Raw genomic sequence first — 25,321 nt, 5'->3', positions numbered from 1 at the left:
AGGATGCTTTTTGAGGTTTTTTCGTTGGTTGATTGGTTGATTTTAATGAAAGGAGCATTAAAGGTCACTGCACTTCAGCCACTGGTTTCACTAATACTGATGTGAAAGAGCTCTGTCCCCTCTAGTTTCCAATAAACATCCTTCCTTGGGCCCCTTTTCTCCCATACCTTTGCCTTCTCCAGTGATCTTATCTACAAGAAATTTTTGCCCTTTGCACCTTATCCTGTGGTTCCTTGTTTTCTTTAGTAATCCCGTTTGGAAGACCATTATCAGAGGCTTTTGGAAATCTCCAGTAACTTACGTGTCGGGTTAAAGATTTCAACAAGTAGAGCAGCTTGTTTTTTCTTCACAGAAATGAAACTGGTTTGCATCTTAACAGATCGCCCTTCTCCAAGCACACTTTTCTGTCTTAGGGCTCTTGTCTCCTCGCTCTTGTTTGTTAAACGGTTTGAGCAACAGGTATTTTCCCTGGACCTTTATACCTCCTGCTTTCCTCTCCTACACACGCATGTTTACTTTTATTGTTTGACCTTTCACCTCCGGGACTAGAATCTGTATGTTCATCTTCGGCCCAGTCCTGTTTTCTATAGGACTAAACTTTTTGAAAAGGAGTTCATGATCTCCCCTTACAAAAGTGCGGCCCATTTCATCTTCCCCAAACCACCAACATTTTTATTCTCCATCCCAACAGCTAGTACAGGCATTTCAGAGGTGCTCGATAAGTTTTTTATCAAATGAATGAGTGAATTATTTATCTTAGTTTTGTAGGTAGACCATCTTGTCTTCATCACCCACATTTTATCTATCCTTAGGGCTGCTGCTGTCTTCTTGGTTACCATAGCCAGACTCTGGTTCAGGACTTAACCATTCTCGCTTAGATTGTTTCGGTACCTTCCTTCTTGACCGTCTGCCTCCAACCTTCCCTGCTTCAGCCTGCCCTCTGTCGCAAGAACCCTCTGCTTAAACATCAAAGGTGTTTCATTGAAACGTTTATTCATGATCTTTAGGGTTTGTTACTATTTCGTTTCTTGCTATCATCCCCATTTACCTTCTCTCCTGCTAAAGGTTGCCTGATACTCTGATTCAAGCAAGGACACAGCGCTGTTTACCAGTCCCATACCCAGCTCTCCAATTTACCTTTGAGCAGCTTGCACTCATTCCCTCCCCTAAACTTATGTTATCTCCAGCCTTTCTTTCAGTTTGTGACTAAAGACTCACCTCCATAAACCTCTCAGACTAATCCCACATGCTCACAGTCTGTGTTGACTCCTGTGGTGGTCGGCTGCAGAGCAAGAACAGTGACAACACAGCCCTGTTCCATTTTGTCTCGTATGCTTTTCCAAGAAGGGTAAAGCATTCCTTCACTTGCTCACCAGATGTTTCAGTGCCTACTCTGGCCAGATACTGAATCAGATGCTGGGATGCAAAGATATTTTAGAAATTAATGGCAGTCATACTTCCCCAATATCCCTCTAAAGTAGATACATTAATTTTCTTAATTTTGTAAACGTATGAGATTTGGTAGCTTTCTGAGGAGTAAAATACTTTTGCAAGTAGTCTTGAGCATCCTTAAATAAATCTTCCAAGTGATTCTAACTTTTTTACCATCTCTAAAAGAATTGGGTGAGCATCCAAAGATGTGTGTTCCATTCCAATCTGTATGGGATCTCAGAAGCCTAAAGTTTAACTCCTCTACTGTTAGCATCTTTTGTATGCTGTTCCTGAGAAGTTCATTTTCCTCCCTTCTGTGTTTGTGGTCTATTTAATCCTTTTAGATTTTGGTGACCAATTTGGATTTCCATGATGAGCAGAAGCGCCGGAACCTCAATGGGACACTCCATGAGCTCCTCCGAATGAACATCGTCCCCATTATCAACACAAATGATGCTGTTGTCCCCCCAGCTGAGCCCAATAGTGATCTCCAGGGGGTAAATGTGGGTAAAGTATTCCTAAGGGTTGAGCATGCTGGAGACACTAATGCTACGCTATGCTGCATGTACTAACACTGGAAGTTGGTCATAAACAAGGTGGAGAAATTGGGGGAGAAGCTGGCATCGTGGAGCAGCGGCTGTATAAGCTCTTCTGAAGTCAGGGGGTTTCATTCAACAGGGTGAGGTGCTATAGTGATTTAAGACAGTGCTGTGAGCATGGCTTGTGTACGTCAGTGGATGGAAGGGTGCATGTTTGGAAAGGGGGTTGCCGGTGGGCATGGTGTTTTGCAGACAGAAGGGGCCTGCAAGAGCTGTCATCCACATACGCAGGGTCGTTAATTTTGCCTGCCAGAGCCTAGCTGAGTGCTTCTGGGAACTTCTTGTTGAACTGCATAGCCTACTCACATAGAACTTTCTACCTGCATTCCAGGTTATTAGTGTTAAAGATAATGATAGCCTGGCTGCCCGTCTGGCCGTGGAAATGAAAACTGACCTCTTGATCGTTCTTTCAGATGTAGAAGGTACAAAGTAATGCCTTTCCCTTTCAGCCAGCCTTTGTCTTAACTACCATGTGTGAGCGTGAGTTCCCCTCTTCATTTGAGTCCTTCTGATCTTTTTTCACTATGGACCATTATTTTCCAAGCCATTTGGTCTGACACAGGGTTTTTATGACAAAAGCAAGTAGGCAAGTCTGGGAGATAGGGTTTGAATGCTGAAATGTCGTCATTTCCAGGTGCTTTAGTTTTGTTTTTTATAACAGCTTTATGGAGATATAATTCACATACCATACAATTCACCGATATAAGTTTAAAATTCAATGATTTTTTATATATTCATACAGTTGTTCAACCCGCACCACAATTTTAGAACATTTTTATCATCCCAGCAAGAAACCGCATACCCATTAGCAGTCACTCCTTACTTTCCCCCCAGACTTTCCATCCCTGGGCCTCCTCTAATCCGCTTTCTGTCTCTGTTGATTTGCCTGTTCTGGACATTTTATATAAATAGAATCATACGATATGTGATCCTTTGTGACTGGCTTCTCTTACTTAGCACAATGTCTTCGGGGTTCATTGATGTTATAGTATGTATCAGTACTTCCTTTCTTTTTATTGACAAATAATTTTCCACTGTATAGATACACCACATTTTATTTACCTGTTTGTCAGTTGATAGACATTTGAGCTATTATGACTAATGCTGCTGTGAACATTGGTGTACAAGTTTGTGTGTGAGCATGTGTTTTATTTTATCTAGGAGTAGAAATGCTAGATCACATGGTAACTCTCTATATGTTTAGCCTTTTGAAGAAGTGCCAGAAATGAAATGGTGCCAAGCAGCTGCACCATTTTACATTCCCACCAGTGGTGTTTGAGGGTTCTAGTTTCTCCACAGCCTCACCAACACTTACCTCTTGTTAACTGCCTTTTTTTTTTGGTAAGGAAAATTGGCCCTGGGCTAACATCCATTACCAATCTTCTTTTTTTTTTTTTTTTGCTTGAGGAAGAGTGGTTCTGAGCTAATACCTGTGCCAGTCTTCCTCTATTTTGTATGTGTGTCACTGCCACAGCATGGCTTGATGAGTGGTGTAGGTCTGAGCCCGGGATCTGAACCCGTGAACTGGGCCACCAAGACAGAGTGCACCAGACTTAACCACTATGCCACCAGGCTGGCCCCTGTAATCTGCCTTTTTGATTATAGCCGTCCTAGTGGTTGTGAAGTGATAGCTCATTGTGGTTTTGATCACTTTCAGTTTTTAATGTAAATCATGAGAGAGATTATTTTAAATTGGAGCCACTGCAGAAAATCCAGACTGTATGGCCACCATGTTCTTATGTGTTACTTATATGTTTCTCCCTGCTTTCCCCTTCCTTGTGGAGGGGCCCCTCTTGGCCCCAGTTTGGCTCTCCATTCACTCTTCTCACTTTCCTTGAGCTGTTCCCGTTTTACATTTGACCCGTAAGGAATATGGTAGCTGTGTCTGAAATAGGCTAAACCTACAGGATCCCAAAGTCCCCCATTGCATTCCCAGGAGGTCAGAAAAACCTATTTAGTTCCCAGCCCACATCCAAGGCAGGTTAACATGGCAGGACTTGTTCTCCAGTTTACGCTTTCGCAGTATAAAGTAAGGGCAGGGGACTGTCTGGTGCAGGCGGGGGCAGATGCGGATGAATTGATCTGTCTCCTGTCCATGTGGAATGTCAGAGATGTCATTCTCACATGTCAGTGTCTTTACCTGTAAGACATTGTACCTGTGTTGATACAATGTTTATTCACCGTAAATTTGAAATCTCAGAACAAGAACAGCTTAGTTGGGGTAAGAGTGAGCCACCCTGGAGAAGAAGGCATTTTGGTTAATCAACAGATTTTTCTTAAGTTTCTAATATGTGCAGATACTGTGCTAGGTGCTTTAGAAGTGTCAATTTATTCAATCCTTGTAGCAACCCTGGAAAGTAGGTATGTTAGCCCAATTATTCAGATGAAGAAATTAAAAATTTGCATCAGTTGAATGGTATATCCAAAGTTACACAGCTAGTACTTGGAAGAGGTTGTTTTCAGACCTAAATCTGTTTAATTTACAAATCTACACTCTTCCTTCTTTCCTATAATGCCTGGCAAGGTGTAAAGGGTATGAGTTTGAGAGATCAATATATAAAACCTAATTTGAGCTAGATTCTAGTAAACAGTTTTAATGCAGCCTCAAACACGAAAATCGGTTATTGACAGACTTGTGCTCTTAACTCTGATTAGTTGTCCACTGAATGTTGATTTTTGGAACAATATCAGAATTTTAAATATGCTCTTGGCGGAGTCAAGAGGCTGCTATAAGGGAAAAAGAGGAGTAGGCAGAATATCAGAATGCTAGGAATCCCTCAACGTCTCTGGAGAAAGTTTAGCTTAGGGTTTTCCAAACTTGCCCATAGTATTTATCGTATGAAACCAAAACAGCCTTAAAATCCAAGCCTGTGATCTCATAGCGCAGTGCCTTCTGAGAAGAACCCAACGCTAACTCCTGGGAGCTGGGGAGTGCTGGGTTGAGGCAGGCAGAGGTTGTGAGAGGTTATTTTTCTCTCCCTACAATTGCTGCTTGTGGTTTGTTCTACACTGGACATGGATTTCTTCACTCCTGATTCCCTTACTCTCCTGGAGAGGATGTGGATAGCAGGGTTGTGTTAAAGGCTTCGAAAAGTGGAACAGAGAGGTGTATTTTAGCACAAGAAAAGCAGCAACTTAAAACCTTAAAACATCACTTAAACTTAACACATCACTGCCCAAATGTCCTTCAGCCAGTCCCCGACCAGGGGCAGTTCTTCCTTGTCTGTGTCCCTCTAAGGCATTGACATGGCTTCATTTTCTCAGGCCCCTCTTTTCCTCTTCTAGGGTTCCAGCTCACTCTTTTTCAAAGTGAAATTGTGAAGATTTTTAATCTTGTATACATATAACATTTCATGTAATTCTCATTTTATGTCAGTCTACCCAGTTATAAAAGGGACATAGACTTTGTGGTGATAAATCTAGACTGAATGCCAAGAGTCATGTGCTATTCTGCTGACCCAGCCTAACCTTCACAACAGCTTACCCATAATAACATGGAGGGTATAATTAGTGACTGTTTCAAAGGGTACTGTGAGAGTTAATGTGAACCTGTTTCTCATTTCATCCCACTTGGAAATAGTCACATTAAACAGTATTCGGCTGCCGTGCTATTTCTGTAACAGTCACTCGTCTTTTTCAGTTACATCCTTAAGGTTCAGCATCATAAATTGCGATAGCAGAGGTGAGGACAGCTTCCCAGTAGACTATGGGCAGGGCTGATAAATTTTGTACTAAGGATATGGCCATGCTCTGATGCTGGCCAACATTCATTTATTAAGCCTTTTAAAGTTATAAAGGTATATAAGATGAGTCCTCCTGGAGCTGTTTCTCAGTGTGAGTAGACTCCACTTATCCCTTGTGCTCTTTCCCAGTTAGAGTTGGTGGAACAGCAGAATTCCTCTGGATAAGTCAAGTACAGAATGGTTGGCAGGTGCCCGGGGAGGTCTGTCTTCGGGAGATTCCCTTCCATTAAAGCAGTATTACCAACTCTTGCCTACTTTTTAGGCCTCTTTGACAGCCCCCCAGGCTCAGATGATGCAAAGCTCATTGATATATTTTATCCTGGAGATCAGCAGTCTGTCACATTCGGAACCAAGTCGAGAGTAGGAATGGGTGGCATGGAAGCCAAGGTAAGAATCTGGTGCCTTTACCTCCTTTAACAATTATAAAACCAAAACAATATTTTATCCTTTTTACTTTTGTAACTGGGGGCTAATTGTTTGGAAACTAGGCACATACATACTTAAATATGCACATATCTAAATATAGGCATACCTCATTTTATTGCACTTTTCAGATATTGCATTTTTTATAAGATGCTCCACCAGCAAAAAGATTGTGACTCACTGAAGGCTCAGAGGATGATTAGCATTTTTTAGCAATAAAGTATTTTTTAATTAAGGGTATGTACATTTTTTAGACATAATTCTATTGCACACTTAATAGACTATGTAACTTTTATATGTACTGGGAAACAAAAAATTCCTGTGACTCGCTTGCAATATTCACTTGATTGTGGTGGTCTGAAACTGAACCTGCAATATCTGCAAGGTATGCCTGTACAGGTTTAATGCATGTTGTGCACTTATATTTAGTGATGTCTGTGTGTGAATTCGTTTTATTAATATTGTAAAAAAGTGTGTTCATATTGTAAACTCCTCAAGGGCAGGGTCTATTATTTTTCATAATTCATAAATCCTCGATTGTTATCGGCTCAAACATTTCTTGATGAAATCTTTCAAAAATTCTTCTCTCCCATTAATTGTTCTAAGAAGTTATACCCTTAAGGTACAGCATCATACATAGCAATAAGCAGAGATGGTGACAGCATTTACAAAAACTAAAAGTACTCAGGATCAGACTCTGGTCAAACACAAGGCTGGACACTAAGTTGAGGCACAATAAGTCAAATGTAGAAGTTACGAGTCCCAGTGCTAGAGTCTTGACAGAACATGCTGAGCACAAAGGGCAGATGGTTCATCTTGAGGCAACAACACATGCCAGGGTTGGGCTGGGAAGAGTGCATGGACTGAGCATGTTTTGAGTTTTGAGCTGTTCAGAGCATTCCTGCATATACTTAAATTGCTCAGTATCACATTATTTTATACCTTTTGCAAGTTTAAAGTGTGAGTGACTAGAATCTGCAAAGGTCTGAATCTCATCTTTGGATCTAACCTCTCCCGTTAGGTGAAAGCAGCCCTCTGGGCTTTGCAAGGTGGCACTTCTGTGGTTATTGCCAACGGAACCCACCCAAAGGTATCTGGGCACGTCATCACAGACATCGTGGAGGGAAAGAAAGTTGGCACCTTCTTTTCCGAAGTAAAGCCTGCAGGTAAGTGACAGAGTCCCGTGGTCTGTGGATGATAGCTAGTGCCACCATGGCCTAGATGGAACTGAAGACTGAGTTCTCACTCTGGGAATAGAGATCACAAAATTGATGTGCTCACACTATGAATTATGGTATTATTTTGAACGCTGTTTGCAAAATTGGATTTTGCTTTGCTTTTGTAAAATTTATCTAATCTGCCTAACTAGGCCTTCTATTCTCTCTAAAATCACTAAGTTAAAGAATGTAAGCATCCATTTTCTCAAGAAACATTTGCTAGGCCCATGCTGGATGCTGGGTACTAATAAATGCTAGAGGTGCAAAGATGCATAAGATACGGTACATACTCTCAAGTGTTCACAAAGATTGAATTGCCTTATCATCTACATTCAGAATTGCAAATGCATTAGAAAATATAAGCCAAAGTGGAATTGAAAAGAACTCTAGAAGACATAAATTATATTGTCTACCCCAGAAATACAGACAGGTGTCTTGTGTTTATGCCTGAGTTAATCTGGCATATTGTTTCGCCATTGTCTTGGTCAGAGTGATCTCTGTATGAGAAGCGGGCACACCAAGACACTGAGCATTCGTTCTGTGTGTGCGGTGAACCTGAGCACGTGCTGGGATAGTGAGAGGGAACTAAGCTGACCGTGGTCGGATGTTTGCAAATGTCCTTGCAGGCCCTACGGTTGAGCAGCAGGGGGAAATGGCTCGATCAGGAGGAAGGATGTTGGCCACCTTGGAACCTGAGCAGGTAATAACCTAGCTGACAGTTTGGTTAGTTTTCAGAGTGAGTCATGCTGTGAGGTTTAGTGTACAGTTAAGCCTGCTGTCTCCCTCTTTATTCTTCGTGTCCCGCAGAGTTATCTGAGTTACAAGTCTGATTCAGGTTTGCTCTGCCTTTTTTCTTTGTCTAAATTCTGTTTTCCCTTTTGTCTCTCGTACGCTGAGGCCTAAGATAGTTTTTCATCACTATGATGTTTTGTTCAAAAATATGAAAATGATGAGACCAAGGAGGCTCCCTCATCCTGCCACATACTGGGCATGGGAATTTAGGAAAATTGCTTATCTCTGCCCATCTGAATCACCTAACTTACCTATACAATGGAAGCTCAAGAGCTTACTCCATAGTCCTAGCCCTGCCCTGTCCGTAATGAGTCAGCCAGTTGAAGTAGCAGACACGATGAGTCTGGAAATGCAAGGAGGTCAGGTGGAAGCTGGGGGCCGGCTTCCCAAGGGTTGTGTTGTTAGGGATGTATTTGAGAGTGATGAACATAGGTTTCTTCTGGGAAGTACTTTGGCCTGAGAAAGGAGAAGAGAATTTAAAATAATTACAAGTAGAGAAGGGAAAGCAAAGGAGAGACATTAGCTTGTCTCTTAGACTACTTCCTTTTACTCTTTCAGTAATCACCACACTGATTTGCCCCATTTCCTCATCTAGGTGGGTAAGGATTGGGGTCTCCTCAAACATCCAGGACTGGATTTTTTCCCTTTGACTGAATTTGTTAAATAAATAATTGTTAAAAAAGAAAAACTAGATGCAAAAACTTACCTGGGAAATAAACTATATGGCTAGTGATATTAAATATGTGGAGATAGGTGTATCATGCCGATTCAAAGTGCTGGTCCTTGTCTCATGCCCTCTCCCCCACCACTGAGCCATGGTTTGCTAATCATCATAATCAGGCGTGGTAGAAGAGAAAGAAAAGTAAGAAGTAGAGAGAGATTAGTAGTGAGAGAGGAAGGAAAAATGAGGGACCCGTGGTGGGAAATGAATGATATAAAGTAAAGAGACTTCAGTCAGTGGTGCCTTGGATTTAGGAGCAAGGCCTGGCACAGTCAGAAGAGTAAGTTTAAAAGTGTGTGCGTTCTTCTTGGATTAATATGTTTGTTTAATGTTGTACCTTTCTTCCTAGAGAGCAGAAATTATCTATCATCTGGCTGATCTGTTGACAGACCAGCGTGATGAGATCCTGTTAGCCAACAAAAAAGACTTGGAGGAGGCAGAAGGTAACGACCAGGCGATTTGGTCAGTGTTATGGAGGGTTGTGCTTTGATTTTTGTCCTTTGTTTTACTGATAATTGTTATATCACAGTCTGCCTAAAGACGAGATTGATATAGAACAAAATTGTATATTATATATCATTTTTATTGAGGGTAGGTTGCTAGTATTCAGTGGGCTTTTTCAAACTATACATACTATCTCCACCCCCTTTCCCAGGTCATCTAGTACAGCCCTCCAAAGGGGCTTTTTTCTGTTCCCCACAGGTCATGAGCGATTGCTACTATGGCAATTTAGGGACAAAAAGAAAAAGATTGAGGACCCTACCATTTTAGACATTCCACTAATAGCAGCTAACATTTATTGAGGCCTTTTTGTGTTGCCAGGCATTATGCTAAGGGCCTTACAGACAGGATCTCATTTTACCCTTACAATATAGTGCCTTTGAGGTAGCTACTATTTATTATCCCTATTTTACAGAGGAGGAAACTGAAGCAGAGAAGTTGTCACGTGCCTAAAACCATATGGCCAGTGACAGATTTGGGATTCAAACCCATATGGACTGTGCATATAAAATAGTTGTAGAAACAGTTTGTGCAGCCTGTGATGAAAGAGAGCTTATCTCGTAATTAATCAGTGTGTAGTCTGCCAAGAATTAGCGACAGGTGCCATCCAGAAATGCCCTTGAGGTGCTAGTGGTAGAGTGAGTGACATGGCTGAACTCACATTGCAGATAACTAAGTATGTAGAGAGTCAGGTAGGCCCTAAATCTTTCTCTCCCTTTTCCTAATTCTCTGTCTTTTCCACTCTAAAAAATGGGGGTTGATTTTATGGGGTTTTGAATTTCCTTTTCTCTTGAATAAATGTGCCTTAAATTAAACATCCAAATTAGTGGTGTTCCCTTCAAAGAAACTTTGCTAGGCTCATCAACATTACTTTCATTCCTTAAAAGGTTTTTGAGTCATTGCTTTGGAACTTCCTTTAGAGTTTACATCTGGTCTTTTGAATTTTTGCAGTATTAGAAAGTCATAAAATAGATTTTCAGAAATGGAAGAAATCTTTGGTGATATCTTTTCCAGTTCTTTAATTTAAAGTAAAAGAATTAAGACCCACAGAGCTTAAAGCTATTGTTCAAGGTAACACAGCTAGTTGTTGGCAGAATTCTGACTTCCGATTCCAGTTCTCTCTCTGGAAATTCACAAGGACACACAATGGCTTAAGAACAAAGTCCTGGATATACGTGAGCATGGTAATCCTCTTTGACTTGGTAAGCCCCTTTCAGGAAATTTATCTTAAGAAAATATTTCAAGAAGAGAAAACAGCTCTGTATGTAAAGATTCTTAGAGCAGGATTATTTATCACACTGAAAACTGGAAACAGCCTGAGTGTCTAATAGCATAGGTGTGGTTAAGTACATTAAGCTGTATCAATGCAATGGAATATTTAGTAGTAAATAAAATAATTTTTGTAATATAGAAAATGTACATGCATTGTAAGGTGAAAAACTAGAATGTAACATTTAACTTGCACTTATCAGTAAACCTTCATTTTTAACACATGAAGAAAATTAATTGATATAATTGGTTGGTTGAATGATGATTTAATCTTTTTCTTAATATAAGGTTGATTCCTTCCCTCCAAAGTAGAAATGTTTTTATTATTTTATCTTGGTGCTTGTGACTATTTAAAAAAGGAGAAAATTTTCATTTTCATCATCTCATCTCAACGTTAACCATAGTAATGATTTGTGCTTCCAAATGGTTTTCCTGAGTGTATATACTGTATATATATATGGATATGTGTGTGTGTAGAGAGAGAGAATCACACCATGCATACTATTGTATTTAAATTTAAAGAAAATTCTGTATATGAACTTACCATAACTATTTGTTTTTATTTCAAAAGAAAACATCTTTATTGCTTCTGAATACAAAAATAATTCACTTGTTATAAAAAATTAAAATAATGGAGAAAGAGATCATCACTGTTCTTGATGCCTTCCAGACATCTCCCTGTGTACATGTGTATATGCAATATTTGATAAATAGGAGCGTATCCTAAATGCTGTCTTGTAATTTGCCTGTTTCACAAACTATGTCCTGTGCAGCTTTCCATATCAACACATATAGATATATTATTTATATAGATAATATAATTATATATTTTATTACAACTGCATTGTAGCCCATTATCTGAATTTTTAGGTAGAATCTAGTTTCTCACTGTTATAAAAATGCTGTGACAAATATCCTCATTACATGCAAGTTTGCTCAAGCAAATGACAAATTTCTGGAACTGGACTTGCTGGCACAAAGGATGTTGGTGTACACACCTTTACATGATGATGTATACTGCCAAACAGCTCCCCTAGAAAAGCTGTATAAATGGCATGTCATTGTCGTCCCGAGACCCCGTAAGCTCCATTCCTAACACAGTGCCACATATTCAGTAAAACAGCGATAGCCTGTCCAGGTCTACTACTTTATCATGTGTTCTTCACACCCCATCAGGGAGACTTGCAGCTCCTCTGCTGAAACGTTTGAGCCTCTCCACGTCTAAGCTGAACAGCCTGGCCATCGGTCTGCGACAGATCGCAGCCTCCTCACAGGACAGCGTGGGGCGTGTTTTGCGCCGGACCCGAATTGCCAAAAACTTGGAACTAGAACAAGTGACTGTCCCAATTGGAGTTTTACTGGTCATCTTTGAATCTCGCCCTGACTGTCTACCCCAGGTATGTGACTGATGCCTGCTGTTGGAGTAGGGGATTGGAGGAAGAGTATATTTTTCAGGACTTCAAATAAATCTCTCAAAGATGTTTTTATTTTTTTCTTCTTTTGATGAGAAAGTCTTATTTTTCTTTTTCCCTCAAAGATAATTTTTGAGACTTGATTCTGAGGCTGTCTTTAAGGTAATTTATTTTATTGATTCTTCCTATAATTCTTTTTTTTTTTATAATTTTATTTATTTTTCCCCCAAAGCCCCAGTAGATAGTTGTATGTCATAGCTGCACTTCCTTCTAGTTGCTGTATGTGGGACGCGGCCTCAGCATGGCTGGAAAAGCCGTGCGTTGGTGCGCTCCCAGGATCCGAACCCAGGCCGCCAGCAGCGGAGCGCGCGCACTTAACTGCTAAGCCACAGGGCCGGCCCTCTTCCTATAATTCTAAAGTAGATATTCGTATGTCCATTTTACAGTTGAAGAAACTGAAGCTTATAGAAGTTCATATTCCTGTTACACTTGTAAGGGTAGAGCTGGGCCTTGAGCCCAGGTGAATCTCCTGTACCGTGACGCATGAGCACATTTCCATATATCTTACATACTACTTTATTTATTTATTTTTTTCCCCCAAAGCCTCAGTAGATAGTTGTATGTCATAGCTGCACATCCTTCTAGTTGCTGTACGTGGGACGCGGCCTCAGCATGGCCGGAGAAGCGGTGCGTCGGTGCACACCCGGGATCCGAACCCGGGCCGCCAGCAGCGGAGCACGCGCACTTAACCGCTAAGCCACGGGGCCGGCCCCCATATATCTTAGCTCACGGGGACACCTTGTTCCCTGACCACAGAGTCCCTGCTAGCCTACTCCTGGGTCATTCATCTAATAGATGGTTTTGCCTATGTGAAAAAGACCCCTTTATTGTCAGTGTCACAGATGGCCTCCTGTAGGTACATCTCTTAGGAGAAAGAACTTTCCGGAGTTAATGGAAACTAGAATGCGACCCTCTTTAAGGAATTTAACATATCACTGCTGATGTTGAGAACCCTGTGTTAAAGGTCTCACCAAGTAGCCAGGCCCTGATACACAAGGTGGTGTTAGAGGGTGGCCTCACTTGTTGCCATAAACACTCTCCCAGAAGTCTGGGAGCATTTCCACACTGGACTGCCCAGTAGGATAATATCAGCTCTTTCTTTGCAGTAGCCCCAAAGTCTCAAAGAGAAATTCTATTTAAAGGCAAAAAACAAACAAAAAGCCAGCACCTCTTTACTACAGGGCATAGGGGAGCCTGGAAGCCTGGAATGCTTCGTGGAGGGTACTCCCTGGCTGACCTAAAACCAGCTTGTTCACCAAGGGACTCCTGTACCATGAGTCTGTCCTCATCCCTGGCTCGTGCTGGCACACTGCCCCCTTCTGGCCGCATACCTGTTTGCAGAAATGCCCTGGAGAAAACTGGAGAACTCTGATCTGCTAGTAGAAATGGTTCCGTGAAGTTTCTCTGCTACCTGTCATTCATACTAGCTGATACTTCACAAGGAGAGAGGTTTCCTCTGTAGCCAACTACAGTTAAGATTCCTCACCTGGGATCCTAACCTGAATGGCGTCACAGAATCCAGGAATCCTAAAAGTTGTGTGCAGAATTCTGTATTTTTGTGCATTGATCTGGAAAACGTTTGCATAACTTAAGAACCACTAATCTGGAGATTAACGTGTTCGGGCAAGGTTTTTTAGTAAAGTGTCTTTCACTGTGTTATAAAAATGGGAGGGTTTTCATTCATGCCAGGAGCATTCAGAAAGTTAAGCTTCAGGCCTTGGATGATCAGGTCAGTATCATTAGCTCTTTGCTCTAAGAGGGTAACTAACCCTCCTCCTGGGTGGCCTACTTTTTCTTCCCCAAACAGTCTTATGCTCCTTTCCCAGCAGTCTCTGCCACAGCTGTTCAGGGGCTGGCAGGAGCTCTAGTCTTCTCCAGGTTCTCAGCACCGGGCATTTAGAGCTCTCGGAACAGCTGCACAGCCAGAGTAGGATGTGACCAGAGATGCCACCCAGCCTCAGCCTGAGTCAGTGGAGCAAGCGCTTGAATCAGGAGGCAGCTGAGCACCCTGTCCTCCACCATGGCCAGAGTGGGGAGGGGGCTGTGTGACGCGGGCCACTTAACTCAGGTTATTTTGCTACTGGTGCTAAGGAAACCGCATAGTTTAGTTCCTAAGATACGAGTGGTTTGGCTCTGGAGTCAAGGCTCCCAGTCCTGCCACTTATAAGCTCTGTGATAATGGGAAGTCACCAACTTCTCTGGGCTTCAATGTCCTTATCTGTAAAGTGGTGGATACAATAGTACTTAATTCCCTGGAACATTGTGAAGACTCAACAGATTAGGCATTGTAAAGTGATGAACACAGTGCTTGGCACAGAGAAAGTGCTCAGTGAGTGCCGGCTTACTGTTACCATTACTGCTTTCCCCTTTGGTCACTGCTTTCCCCTTTGATTGGCAGGTGGCAGCCTTGGCTATTGCAAGTGGTAATGGCTTGTTACTCAAAGGAGGGAAGGAGGCCGCACACAGCAACCGGATTCTCCACCTCCTAACCCAGGAGGCCCTCTCTATTCATGGAGTGAAGGAAGCTGTACAACTGGTAGGTACCTGGGAATGATCCCAAGTCAGGCCCAGAGGGGCCGGGTCAGGTCTTTGGGTGTTTGAAGCAAAGCTTAGGCCACATAAGGCGAGCCACTTTTAGGGGCAGGCTTGATTGGAGCGGTGACAGGTCCTGTGTGCCTCCTTACATTGGACAGTGCCAGGGCTTCCTTGGCCCAGATAAGTCTTCAGTGGCTCAGGAAGGCCACTGTCATTCAGCTGTGTCCTGGCACTATTGATTTACAAGAATGCCTGTTAGCCTTTCCTTCCTTGGGTCACAGGGCAGCAGGAATATCAGACCGAGAGTATGGGGCCTGGTTCTGCTCACTGACAGAATGATTTAGGGCAAGTCAGATGAGATAAATTATATGAACGTTTGTCATAAACCATCATGCAGCATATAAGTATGAGGTCATGCCATTATCACTATTAGTATTATGGTCATTATTTTAACCATTGTCGCACTATCCTCAACTATCAATGGAGTTTTTGAGCTAGACAGCAATAGCTGTAATTTGTTGAGCACCTACTATGGGCAAGGCAGTTTTCATCCATTATCTCTTTTTAAGCTTCACAACAAGCCTTTGAAGAAAATACTATTAATTATTAGCCCTATTTTATGGATCGAAAAAAACAGGCTCACAAGTAAAGTAACTCACTTAAAATCACACAGTCTGGTAGAGTTTGGATTTGGACCCAGGTTTACTCCAGGTGCTTCTCTTTCCCATTGAGGCCCACTCACTCCAACATTGTAGGATTTTGTTAGCTGCTGGGGTAGTGTCTACAAACCTACTGCATTAGATGCTCACTGACGAGAATTGGGTTTTTTCTTATGGCAACACAGTGGGTGGAAAGAGTAGATTTTAGGGATTCAAATTCCAGCTTTGCCACATCCTAGCTTAGCAGGGTTTCCTCCCACCCCTTCTTCCTATTGATGTTTAACATACATACAGTAAAATATACAAATCTTGTGTGAACAACTCTATCACTTTGTCCATATATATGCACATATATATAACCACTAGCCGTATCAAGATACAGAACGTTTCCAACACCCCCACAGGCTCCCTTTGCCCATCCCAGTCAACATGTCCCACCCTACCACCAGGTAACCACTTGTTTTACTTCTTTCACGTTCAGTTTCTTTGGCTTGTTCTTGAACTTCATATAAATGGAGTTACATTCAATACACTCTTTGGTGTTGTATTTCTTTTGTTCATCGTATATCCGTGACATTCATCCACATCGTTGCATCCAGCAGGGGTTTTCTCTTTTTTATCACCGTGTAGTGTTCCATTTACATGCATATAATACAGTTTATCCTTTCTTCTACTGATGAACATAGGGGTTTTTTCCAGTTTTTGGCTATGCAGAATAAAGTTGCTATGAACATTCTTGAACATGTATGTTTGTATTTCTGTTGTAAGTAACTTGACCATATGGGGGAAATTAAAAATAAAGAGGAGGAAAAAAATGCCCATAATCTCAGTCCTAACACAAGCACTTTAGTCAGTCCAACCAGCATCCCGGGGTAGAGCTTGTCAGTGGAAGTCATGGAGAGCCGTGACTCCCTAGCAGGATGCATGCACATCACTAAGGCTGTGATTAGAGAACCACCAGAGCAGCCACTGAGATGCTTGCTCAGAGCCCTGCATAGTCTGTACCTCCTCTAACTTCCATAGATAGCACTTTGTGCCTCTTCTGGCATTTTTAAAAATTATCTGCCCTGTGTTATGGCTAGTTGTGTCCCAATCCTGTCTTCCCTACTAGATTCTGAGCTCTTTGAGGCCAGGTGTGTCCCGCCTGTTTTGTCATGCAGAGCACAGCAGTTACTGTGTAGTGTTTGATGAGCATTTATGGGATGACTTTTCGATTCCCAAGATCAGGAACTTAATCTCGTTTTTGGAATAAGTTTTCACAGTGTCTGATTTAGTTCTCAGGAGGTACAGACATTTTTCTCTAAAAAGGATGCTGCTTCCTCTATATTTTGCATGGTCAGATGTCAGCATCTTGGGCCGGAACCTCAGTTCACTGGAATGTTGTGGGGATCTTTGGAAGAATTCCTGTGGAGTATATTCAGTTCCTGAGAAAAACAGTGCTCCCTGATAATTGAGCATGCTGCTCTGAGACTAGGGAGGCCGTGCTGCTTAGTCACAAAGGAGATAACTCTCTTTAGGGCATGGAGACAGGACTCCGTTCCCTTTTGTTTCTGAAAGCCAGTGGAGGCTTTTCCTCCTCTGAGGATTTGTGTCATTTGTTAGTGCACTCACTCACTCGTTCATTCATTCGACACATATTCATTCAGTGTCTGCTCCATGCCAGGCATTACACTGGGCTCGGGGGATACAAAAGGGAATTGAACCTGGTTTTTCGTCCTGAGATTCTTACAGTCCTTTAAGGATGCATTTTGGACCTAGAAGCTGGGACAGTAGAAATTAGGTCTGTGTGTATCATCTCCGTGTTTTTGCGTTTAGAGACGTACGTGATCAGTGTTTGGTGTTTTTTTTTTTTGACAAATAATGTTAGTTCCTTAGATAATTTGAAAATGTGTCCTCTACTTTCATCATTTAGAGTGGTATAATTTTGTCATGACCTAATCTTCCCCAGGTTTCATATTAAAAGAAGTCAGACCCCCCCCCACAAAGAAAAGATGTCATCCTTATCTTTTTATTCTCTACCTCTTGAGGTGAATACCAGGGAAGAAGTGGAAGATCTTTGCCGCCTAGACAAAATGATAGATCTAATCATTCCACGTGGCTCTTCCCAGCTGGTCAGAGACATCCAAAAAGCGGCTAAGGGGATTCCAGTGATGGGGCACAGTGAAGGGATCTGCCACATGTATGTGGATTCAGAGGCCAGTGTGGATAAAGTCACTAGACTAGGTGAGTTGGATGGGATCCCGTTTTACACGGGCAAAATATTTGTTATGTTCTCTGTGGCTCTGGATCATTAGAAACAATTGTTTGTCCTTCTTTCAGTCAGAGATTCTAAATGCGAATATCCAGCTGCCTGTAATGCTTTAGAGACTCTGTTAATCCATCGAGATCTGCTGAGAACACCATTATTTGACCAGATCATTGATATGCTGAGAGTGGAACAGGTAAGACATAGCCACAGGACTCGTACATCTCTTACTTTCTTCCATCTTGAGATTTAGAAGCCTGTGGGATTAGACCAGGAACAGCTGCCACACCATTTAAGGCAATTTAAGAAGCAATATTTTGGTGCATCTGCTATGTACAAAGTTCTGTGCTAAGTACACAGAGATGAGTAAGACATGCTCTTGCCTTCTGACAGTCTAGTAAATGGAAGAAACCTGTACACAAATGGCATCATTGCAAAGTGGAATGTGTTAAGTACTAAGAGGGTTCAAAGATAAGACAGATCACGTGGCAGCCCACTGCATGGACTATTTATGGCAACCTTTTATTCAGGCAGCATAGTTTAAAGTTTATGTTTCTGAACACACATTCCTGTTTGGATTTGATTTGAAAAGATTGTACAGAAATGTTTTCAAACCAAAAATTGATATGCATCCACTCCTCCACAAGTGTCTTAAGTCACCAGTATTAATGTACTTAATACAATGATATTCAGGAGTCAACAATTTTTATAATGTCCTCTCTGGACTATTTTCTTACCATGTCATTAAGTTGATAAACAGCCAAAGCCAGTAAGTTTCAAAGACAAATGTATGCTCCATCCTAAATGTCTAATTGCAAGAAAATAGGTGCTCTCCAGGTAAAAATAGACAATCTTAAATTGTCTATCAGGATGCTTTAAGTTCTGATATCTGATGTCATGGCACCGTTTCAGAATTATGTAAACTAGCCCAGCGGTAGAGAAAGTGACTGCTGGCCTTGGTTCCTTTGACCCTGAGCATGTGTCTCTTCCCTTCCATCCTTTTGCTGGACAGGAAGGCTCCAGTCAGCTTATAAATGTGGTGTGGTCCCAGTGAGAACCTGAAAGGATTGTTTTGAAAATGAAAATGCACCCCACAAGTTAAAAGGGAGTTAGAGCACGTGATCACTCATGTTTGGGGCCCTACTTCACGTTAGTGGCCTGTTTTATTGGGCACCTGTGTATGCCAAGCACCACACCGGGCTGGACTGGACAGCAGGAAAGCTGTCCTTCAGTCAGGAATAAAACCCCAGTCATCCTCAGGATTGCTTTGAAATTCCTCAAGTCAAAATGAGCCAATATGTACTTCATGCAGCACCTTTGCATTATTGCAGGAGGTAAACTAGCAGGGTGACTTGAACAGAGCTGGGGCCTGAGGAACATGGTTGGACTGAGGCTTGGAAGAAGTGGGGTCCCAGGTAGGAAACCATGCAGGGCTCAGGCGCAGTGAGGGCAGGACAAACGCTGCTCGTTGTAACTTGAGCCAAGGCAAGAGCTTGGTCCCAAAGAATCAAGGCATGAACTCTGCCCTGGGGAGGTCTCAGAGAACAAGGCCTAAGTGGGATCAGGCTTGTGACTGGAGCCCTTAGTCACCAGCTTTGGGATCCTTAAATTCCTCCAACCAGGAGCAGGATTAGCCCCAGAGTCTGGAGCTAAGCCGGACATAGACAGAGGGCCAGACTGACCAAGTTGGAAATCTGACAACCACGGTTTGAGGTGGTTACTAACCAAGCACTGTTTTCCTCTGAAGCACATCTAAGACTTCTCCAGGGCGAAGGTGGTGGAAGTGTATATGTGGCATCGCCCTCTTTCCATGTGAGTCCAATACCTAGGTCCCATATGCAGAGAATGAGATTTTTGCAGAGAATGAGATTTTTGTAGTCAGGTATTCAGTTAACTAAAATGCCAGCAGTTAAGGGCTTATGTCGATAGCCCATTAAATGCCTTGCACTTTCTTAATGTTCGAAGGCTTCCTGCTTAAATCCCTGCTCCAATTTACTGACGGCCCATGGCTGGCAAGTGGCCAGTCAGCCTTTTCAAAAGCAGAGTATCCTGGAGGGCGGGAAGCTGCCTCTAAAGGGAAGGCAGGGACTAATTGAGTTGTCCAGGCCACAGGAGCCACAGGCTCATCATCTTCAGGCTCATCTTGCTGTGTGATCCTAGAGGAAGAAGTGTGAGCTTGCTTGTTTCTGTTGTGTTTATGTTGTTGCCCCTGGACTGCCTCTGTTCCAGGTGAAAATTCATGCAGGCCCCAAGTTCGCCTCCTATCTGACTTTCAGCCCCTCCGAAGTGAAGTCCCTCCGAACTGAGTATGGGGACCTGGAGTTGTGCATTGAAGTGGTAGACAGCGTCCAGGAGGCCATCGACCACATCCACAAGTACGGCAGCTCCCACACGGATGTCATTGTCACAGAGAATGGTCAGTGTCCAGATGCTTCCAGCACATGGTGTCTACTTTTTTGTTTTGATCTCCAAGGTGGTCCTGTTCCTCTCAGCCCCTCTTGGCCTGCAGGAAAACATGAACCAAACAGACTAATGAAAATGCCTGGTCTTGGTTGCATTTGATGGTTTGCTGAGTGCTTTCACATCTCTTCCCTCATTATATTGTCACAGTGGCCCTGTGGGAAGAGGCAGGGAGGATGATTAGCTCCACATAAAGATGACTCACTGTGTCAGAGGTGTTACCATTTAATCCATAAAATAATCTTTTCAGTTGTTGGAATAAACCTATTTTACAGCTGAGGAAACTAAGGCCCAGAACCACCTGTTAAGGGCAGAACCAACTCTCCACAGTCATTCATTCACTCCACAGATACGTATTGAGAGAGATGCCTTGGTGTGAGGCACTGAAGGCCTGATGGAGAAGGAAGCCAATGTGGCCCCCTCAAGGAATTTACAGTTAGTTTATTGGAGAATCAGAACACCACCAATAATAATAGCTAACATTTACTGAGTACTTATCATGTGGTAGGCTCTGGGGTGAGTGCTCTATGGATGTCAGTTCATTTTATCTTCTCCCCAACCCTGTGAGCTGGGTAATATTGTCGGTCCCCATTTTACTGAGGCACAGAGAGGTCACCCATCTAGTGGGTGAGGAGCTGGAGTTCAGACTGAGGCATTCTGGCTCCAGAACCTATAAATAGATAGTGTAGACAGGCCATTGCAGCACTGAGGGTATGTCTGCAGTGGGAGCTCCGGATTCCAACCCGGTCTTTCCCAGGCAACTACTCTTCCCACAACAGTGACTGAAGAAGCGGGTTCGCCTTCTTCCTCTTCAGATTTCTCACAGATCTGCGTGTTTGCTATGTGGGGAAGCTCCTCGGGGGCCTGGGCCCAGCCCCAGTCAGCCACCAGTGAGTGGCTGGAAGCAGGGGTGTTCTATGTGAGTCATCCTGACTCGATTTCTTCTCTTACTTTATGCTGCAGAGAAGACAGCCGAGTTCTTCCTTCAGCACGTGGATAGTGCCTGTGTGTTCTGGAACGCCAGCACTCGCTTCTCTGATGGCTACCGCTTTGGACTGGGTGAGAAAGACTGGTCAGGGGAAAAAGGAGTCTCTTGTGAATCACTGTGTGGTCCAAGAAGTGTGAGGGTGGAGGAGATGCCTCTCCTCACTCCATGCTTGATCAAGATCATAGAGAGAGAGTTATGGGAGGGTGGTTTATGAGAGAGAACAGTAATAGCTGCCCTGAGTTGGGGGAAGTCCTGTGCTCTAGGCATTTCACATGTTAAGAAGGGAGGTACTGGTATTCCTTATTCACAGATGGGGAAACTGAGATGCAAAGAAGTGAAGTAACTTGCCCAAAGTCACGCAGCTGGCATTCAGACCCAAACTTGTGCAAGTCCAAAGCTGGGGTAGCTCCCCACGGTATGGGCAGACCACAGCATGTCTTCATGCACAGGCTGTGACAGGTGTACATGTCAGAGTCCCTCAAGAGCACCGCCATAGCAGACTCATTTCTTCAGAGAGATACAGCCAGGTTGCCTCAGAGCTAGGAATCCCCCATGAGAACAAAAGAAGGTCTTAGTACCTGTGCTGGGCTTAAGTATCAGCACCAGAAACCAACAGGTAAGCCCAGAGGTGCAGGGTTTACTTTTAAAGCAGACTGAAATGAAAAGCTTCAGAAACACACCCTTCTCTCCTCTCTGAGGGGTTTCTCAGACAGTCTCTGGTTTTCCAGGGTACCATTATATAAAGCCCCAATAAGGCATTTATGACATATCTGAGAATTATTTCAACCACTTAAAACATTTTAATCCCTCTGAACTTTTGACTAGATGATCTGCCTGGAGAAATAGTTCTCACTGAATTGTTAAAGGTTATTAAAGGGAATTTTACCCAGTTATTCTTAGTCATTAGACTCTTTATTCTTATTCCCCTGTTCCTGTTATGTTGGATTTTGACTTAATTATCACATTGCACAGATCTTTGTATTCCACGTTCTTGAGGAAGAAATAGCAGCATACTTTTAAGGGCTGAGGTGCCCAGCTTTCAAGTGAAAGTCCAAGATGAGGAAGAGCAGAAGACCCTCCACTATCTTTCCATCACCAGCTCAGAGCGAAAGCACAAGGTCTAGCTGAGTTAAATTCCTGGGGAAAGCGTTAATAACAGTGACAGATAATGTACATTGAGCATTTGCTGCATCCCCAGCACTGTGCTGAGTGCATCACAGTCATTATCTCACTGAGTGCTACCAAATGGATTCTGTTATTTTCCTCATTTCCAGATGAAAAAACTGAAGCATGAGAGGTAGTTAGATAACGCGCCCAGAGTCCTATGGTCTCTTCACTGCTGAACCAGGATTTGACCTGGTGGTCTCCCTCCCCGTGCCAACACTACCCCAGGCACATCCCTGCTCAGGCCTTTGCCCTCGCTCTCCTCTCTGCCTGCAGCACCTCTCCCCCTGGCCAGCTCCTTCTCATTGTTCAGGTTGCAGTGGAAAGGCACCTCCTTGGGAGGCTCTTCCTGACCACTCTATCCAGTGTGTACCCACCCGAACCACGCAGTCTGTCACAGCTCCCTCCGCTGCACTTAGTCACCATGTGAAGTTATGTGCTGAACTCTTCGGCTGCTTTGCCCACATGAATATAAGCCCGGCAAAAACAGGACCTTGTATCAGTTATTCACCCTTTATCCCCAGGGCCCAGCACTGTGCCTGTACATAGTACGTGCTCAATGAAGTTGTGATGCACCAGGGCGCCCTGCCTCCCCTGTGTGCAGTGCAGAACACCGGGCCAGACCCAGGCAAACCCCTGATGTCCCAGAGAACATGTTCCCTAAGCCTGGAGCAAGAGGGAAGGGGAATGAACAGTGCCCCTTCATGTATTGAGCAACTGTCTAATGAGTGCCTGTATGCTAGATTCTGGGGGATACTAAGAACCTGTCCCTTACTTTCTAGGATTTAAAGAATATTTGGGGAGATGAGACCTCTATGCTAATCATTGTTGTATACCTCAAAAAATGCCCAATGTTGAATTATGGTACACAATCCAGATACTAAACACATATCAGGGAGCACTTCTAGTGTTATCAAAATGCATTGAGGATGAAATACAAAAGCGAGGCCCACACATTGTGTTTCATTAGAAGAAGGGGGCTCTTGGGGCTGGCCCCGTAGCCAAGTGGTTAAGTTCTGCGCACCCCCCTTTGGTGGCCCAGGTTCACGGATTCAGATCCCAGGCGTGGACCTACACCACTCGTCACCCATGCTGTGGTGGCAACCCACATACAAAGTGGAGGAAGACTGGTGTGGATGTTGGCTCAGGGCTAATCTGACTCAAGAAAAAAGAAGAGGAAGATTGGCAACAGCTGTTAGCCCAGGGTGACTCTTCCTCACAAAAAAAAAAAGAAGAAGGGAGCTCTCCAAGATGTATAGCGACCAGAGAACAGAGACAGTGGAACTCAGGCTGGCTTGGGGAGGAGGGATCAGGAGTGGGCAGGGAGAGAGGGTGCCAAGTGAGGAGAAGGAAGAGACGTGGGTCTGATGGGTGGACAGGAAGCAGAGGCTGGGGAAAGCCACATCCTCATCTGTGCTTTTTCGCAGGAGCTGAAGTGGGCATCAGTACATCTCGAATCCACGCCCGGGGACCAGTAGGACTTGAGGGACTCCTTACTACTAAGTGGCTGCTGCGAGGGCAGGACCATGTGGTCTCAGATTTCTCAGAGCATGGAAGTTTAAAATATCTTCACGAGAACCTCCCTGTTCCTCAGAGAAATACCAACTGAAAGCATTCAAAGAAGAGCCGGAATGTTCCGAGAGGTCTTCACAGTTAAACATGTCTTAAGAATCTCAGAGGAGGAGCCAGGTCTTGTCTCCCGCTTGCTGGAAGGGTCTGCCTGTTGGAAAGTGCACCTAGAGGCTTCTGGGCTCAGTTTGGTAACATCGGTCTTGGCTAATGTGCGTATTCCAGCTCACTCTTCTCTCTTTTTTTTTTTTAAGTTAAAAAATAATTGCTATGGATAGAGACTTTGCTTAATTGCTCCAGATTTGGACTTGCTTCACCGAGTCCAATTCCTTTCAATGATAGAAACAGAAAGGTCCAGTTTCCCCACATAAAAGGCAATGGAAAAATCGTGTTTGCTTTTTACCTTTTATTGCCTCAATGAGGTCAAGTCTCCCTTGGCATTTGGTTGGTACTAGAGCCAGTCATACCTAATGTGTCTTTCCACTTTTCATTTCTTTCACTCATAGTCATCCTTCAAAAGGAACAATGTAGGATTTTAGAAGAGGGACAGCTCTTCTTTTTAGCATTTTCATCAGAGACAATCACAAAAATGAGCTGAATCATTTTCACTGGGCAGATTGACCTTTTGTATTTATTTGTGAAGTAGATGTAAATAAGCATTCCAGATGCTTGCAGCCTCTCCGGATGCAGGAGAGTCGGCGTTACCCATGCTGCAGCAGTTGGAACCTGGAGCTGCAGGTAGGAGGTGTGAGTTTCAGGACGACGTAACTGCTGCAGCCATTATGCTTGAAATTTTTATATAAATTATTTTGTTATCCTATCTTTTCCCTCCAAAACGAAAATTAGAGGATTATTTTAATACTTTGGATTCTTCCCCCCTTTTTGAGAAATAAAGTTCTTATGAAAAGCCTGTGTGCGTGAGTCAAGTTTTCTCCCTCGTTTGTTGTTACCCTCTCCCTTTTCCCTCCCCTGTGGCCCTCACACCCCGCTGTTACATGTTGTCTGTTCTCTGGAAGTTGTTTGGGAGACACCCAGGCCATCTGCCTCAGCAGTGTCAGTGGAAGCAGCACAGGCAGATCCCCAGGGATGGACTCACACTGGGAGAGAGGAGAGGAAAACAGGGGATTAAGCCCCAGGGGCTTAAGGACTGAAAGCATGGTGATGGTCTGAAGTTGGGGTGTGTATGACACAAGCACGCTGCCTTTGTGCCAGGTCCACACCGCGTCCGCTCGGAGGGCCGTAGCCCCAGCTGACATCCTTAGTTCACTTTGGAAGATCCTCCCTGCTGGTCCCATTGCCTCAAAATCGCCTGTTTCACTGACAGCCCTAAACCACGCCCTCTCTCCCTCCGTCCAGCTCCTGTTCTTGGGGTCCCTGGTGCCCGACAGTCTGCAGCTGAAAGATTTCTTGTCTCATGGGGGCCCTCCCAAAGAAATAAGCCCTCGCTTACGTGCTGCTGCTTATCTTCTGAGGATGGTTTATGAGCACAAGAGTTGTGTCGTGTGGAACATGTTCCCAGGCTGGCTCCAAACT

The 25,321-nt window shown here is 43.5% G+C and overlaps 1 protein-coding gene across 3 annotated transcripts in view; it reads left to right on the top strand.

The window, feature by feature from the left end:
• Positions 1–24,698, top strand: part of ALDH18A1 (aldehyde dehydrogenase 18 family member A1) — a 40,598-nt gene extending 15,900 nt beyond the window's left edge. For 2 of the 3 annotated variants that reach the window (XM_004427881.3, XM_087432327.1), the window contains exons 6-18: positions 1,776–1,934; positions 2,362–2,452; positions 6,036–6,160; positions 7,218–7,362; positions 8,040–8,113; positions 9,276–9,369; positions 11,873–12,093; positions 14,567–14,704; positions 17,390–17,585; positions 17,682–17,803; positions 19,837–20,023; positions 21,031–21,126; positions 23,647–24,698. In XM_004427881.3, the coding sequence (XP_004427938.1) occupies positions 1,776–1,934; positions 2,362–2,452; positions 6,036–6,160; positions 7,218–7,362; positions 8,040–8,113; positions 9,276–9,369; positions 11,873–12,093; positions 14,567–14,704; positions 17,390–17,585; positions 17,682–17,803; positions 19,837–20,023; positions 21,031–21,126; positions 23,647–23,828 (1,830 nt within the window). In that variant the 3' untranslated portion in view covers positions 23,829–24,698. The remainder of the gene's footprint in view (positions 1–1,775; positions 1,935–2,361; positions 2,453–6,035; positions 6,161–7,217; positions 7,363–8,039; positions 8,114–9,275; positions 9,370–11,872; positions 12,094–14,566; positions 14,705–17,389; positions 17,586–17,681; positions 17,804–19,836; positions 20,024–21,030; positions 21,127–23,646) is intronic. The other variant, XM_014785598.2, reaches the window with a different exon arrangement.
• The last annotated feature ends 623 nt before the right edge of the window (positions 24,699–25,321 follow it).

The sequence above is a fragment of the Ceratotherium simum genome, chromosome 6 (assembly GCF_057802395.1).
Source record: "Ceratotherium simum simum isolate JZ-2026a chromosome 6, ASM5780239v1, whole genome shotgun sequence".
NCBI classification, from domain to species: domain Eukaryota; kingdom Metazoa; phylum Chordata; class Mammalia; order Perissodactyla; family Rhinocerotidae; genus Ceratotherium; species Ceratotherium simum.
The sequence above is the reverse complement of the archived record's forward strand: the minus strand, read 5'-3'. Positions and strand labels throughout refer to the sequence as shown.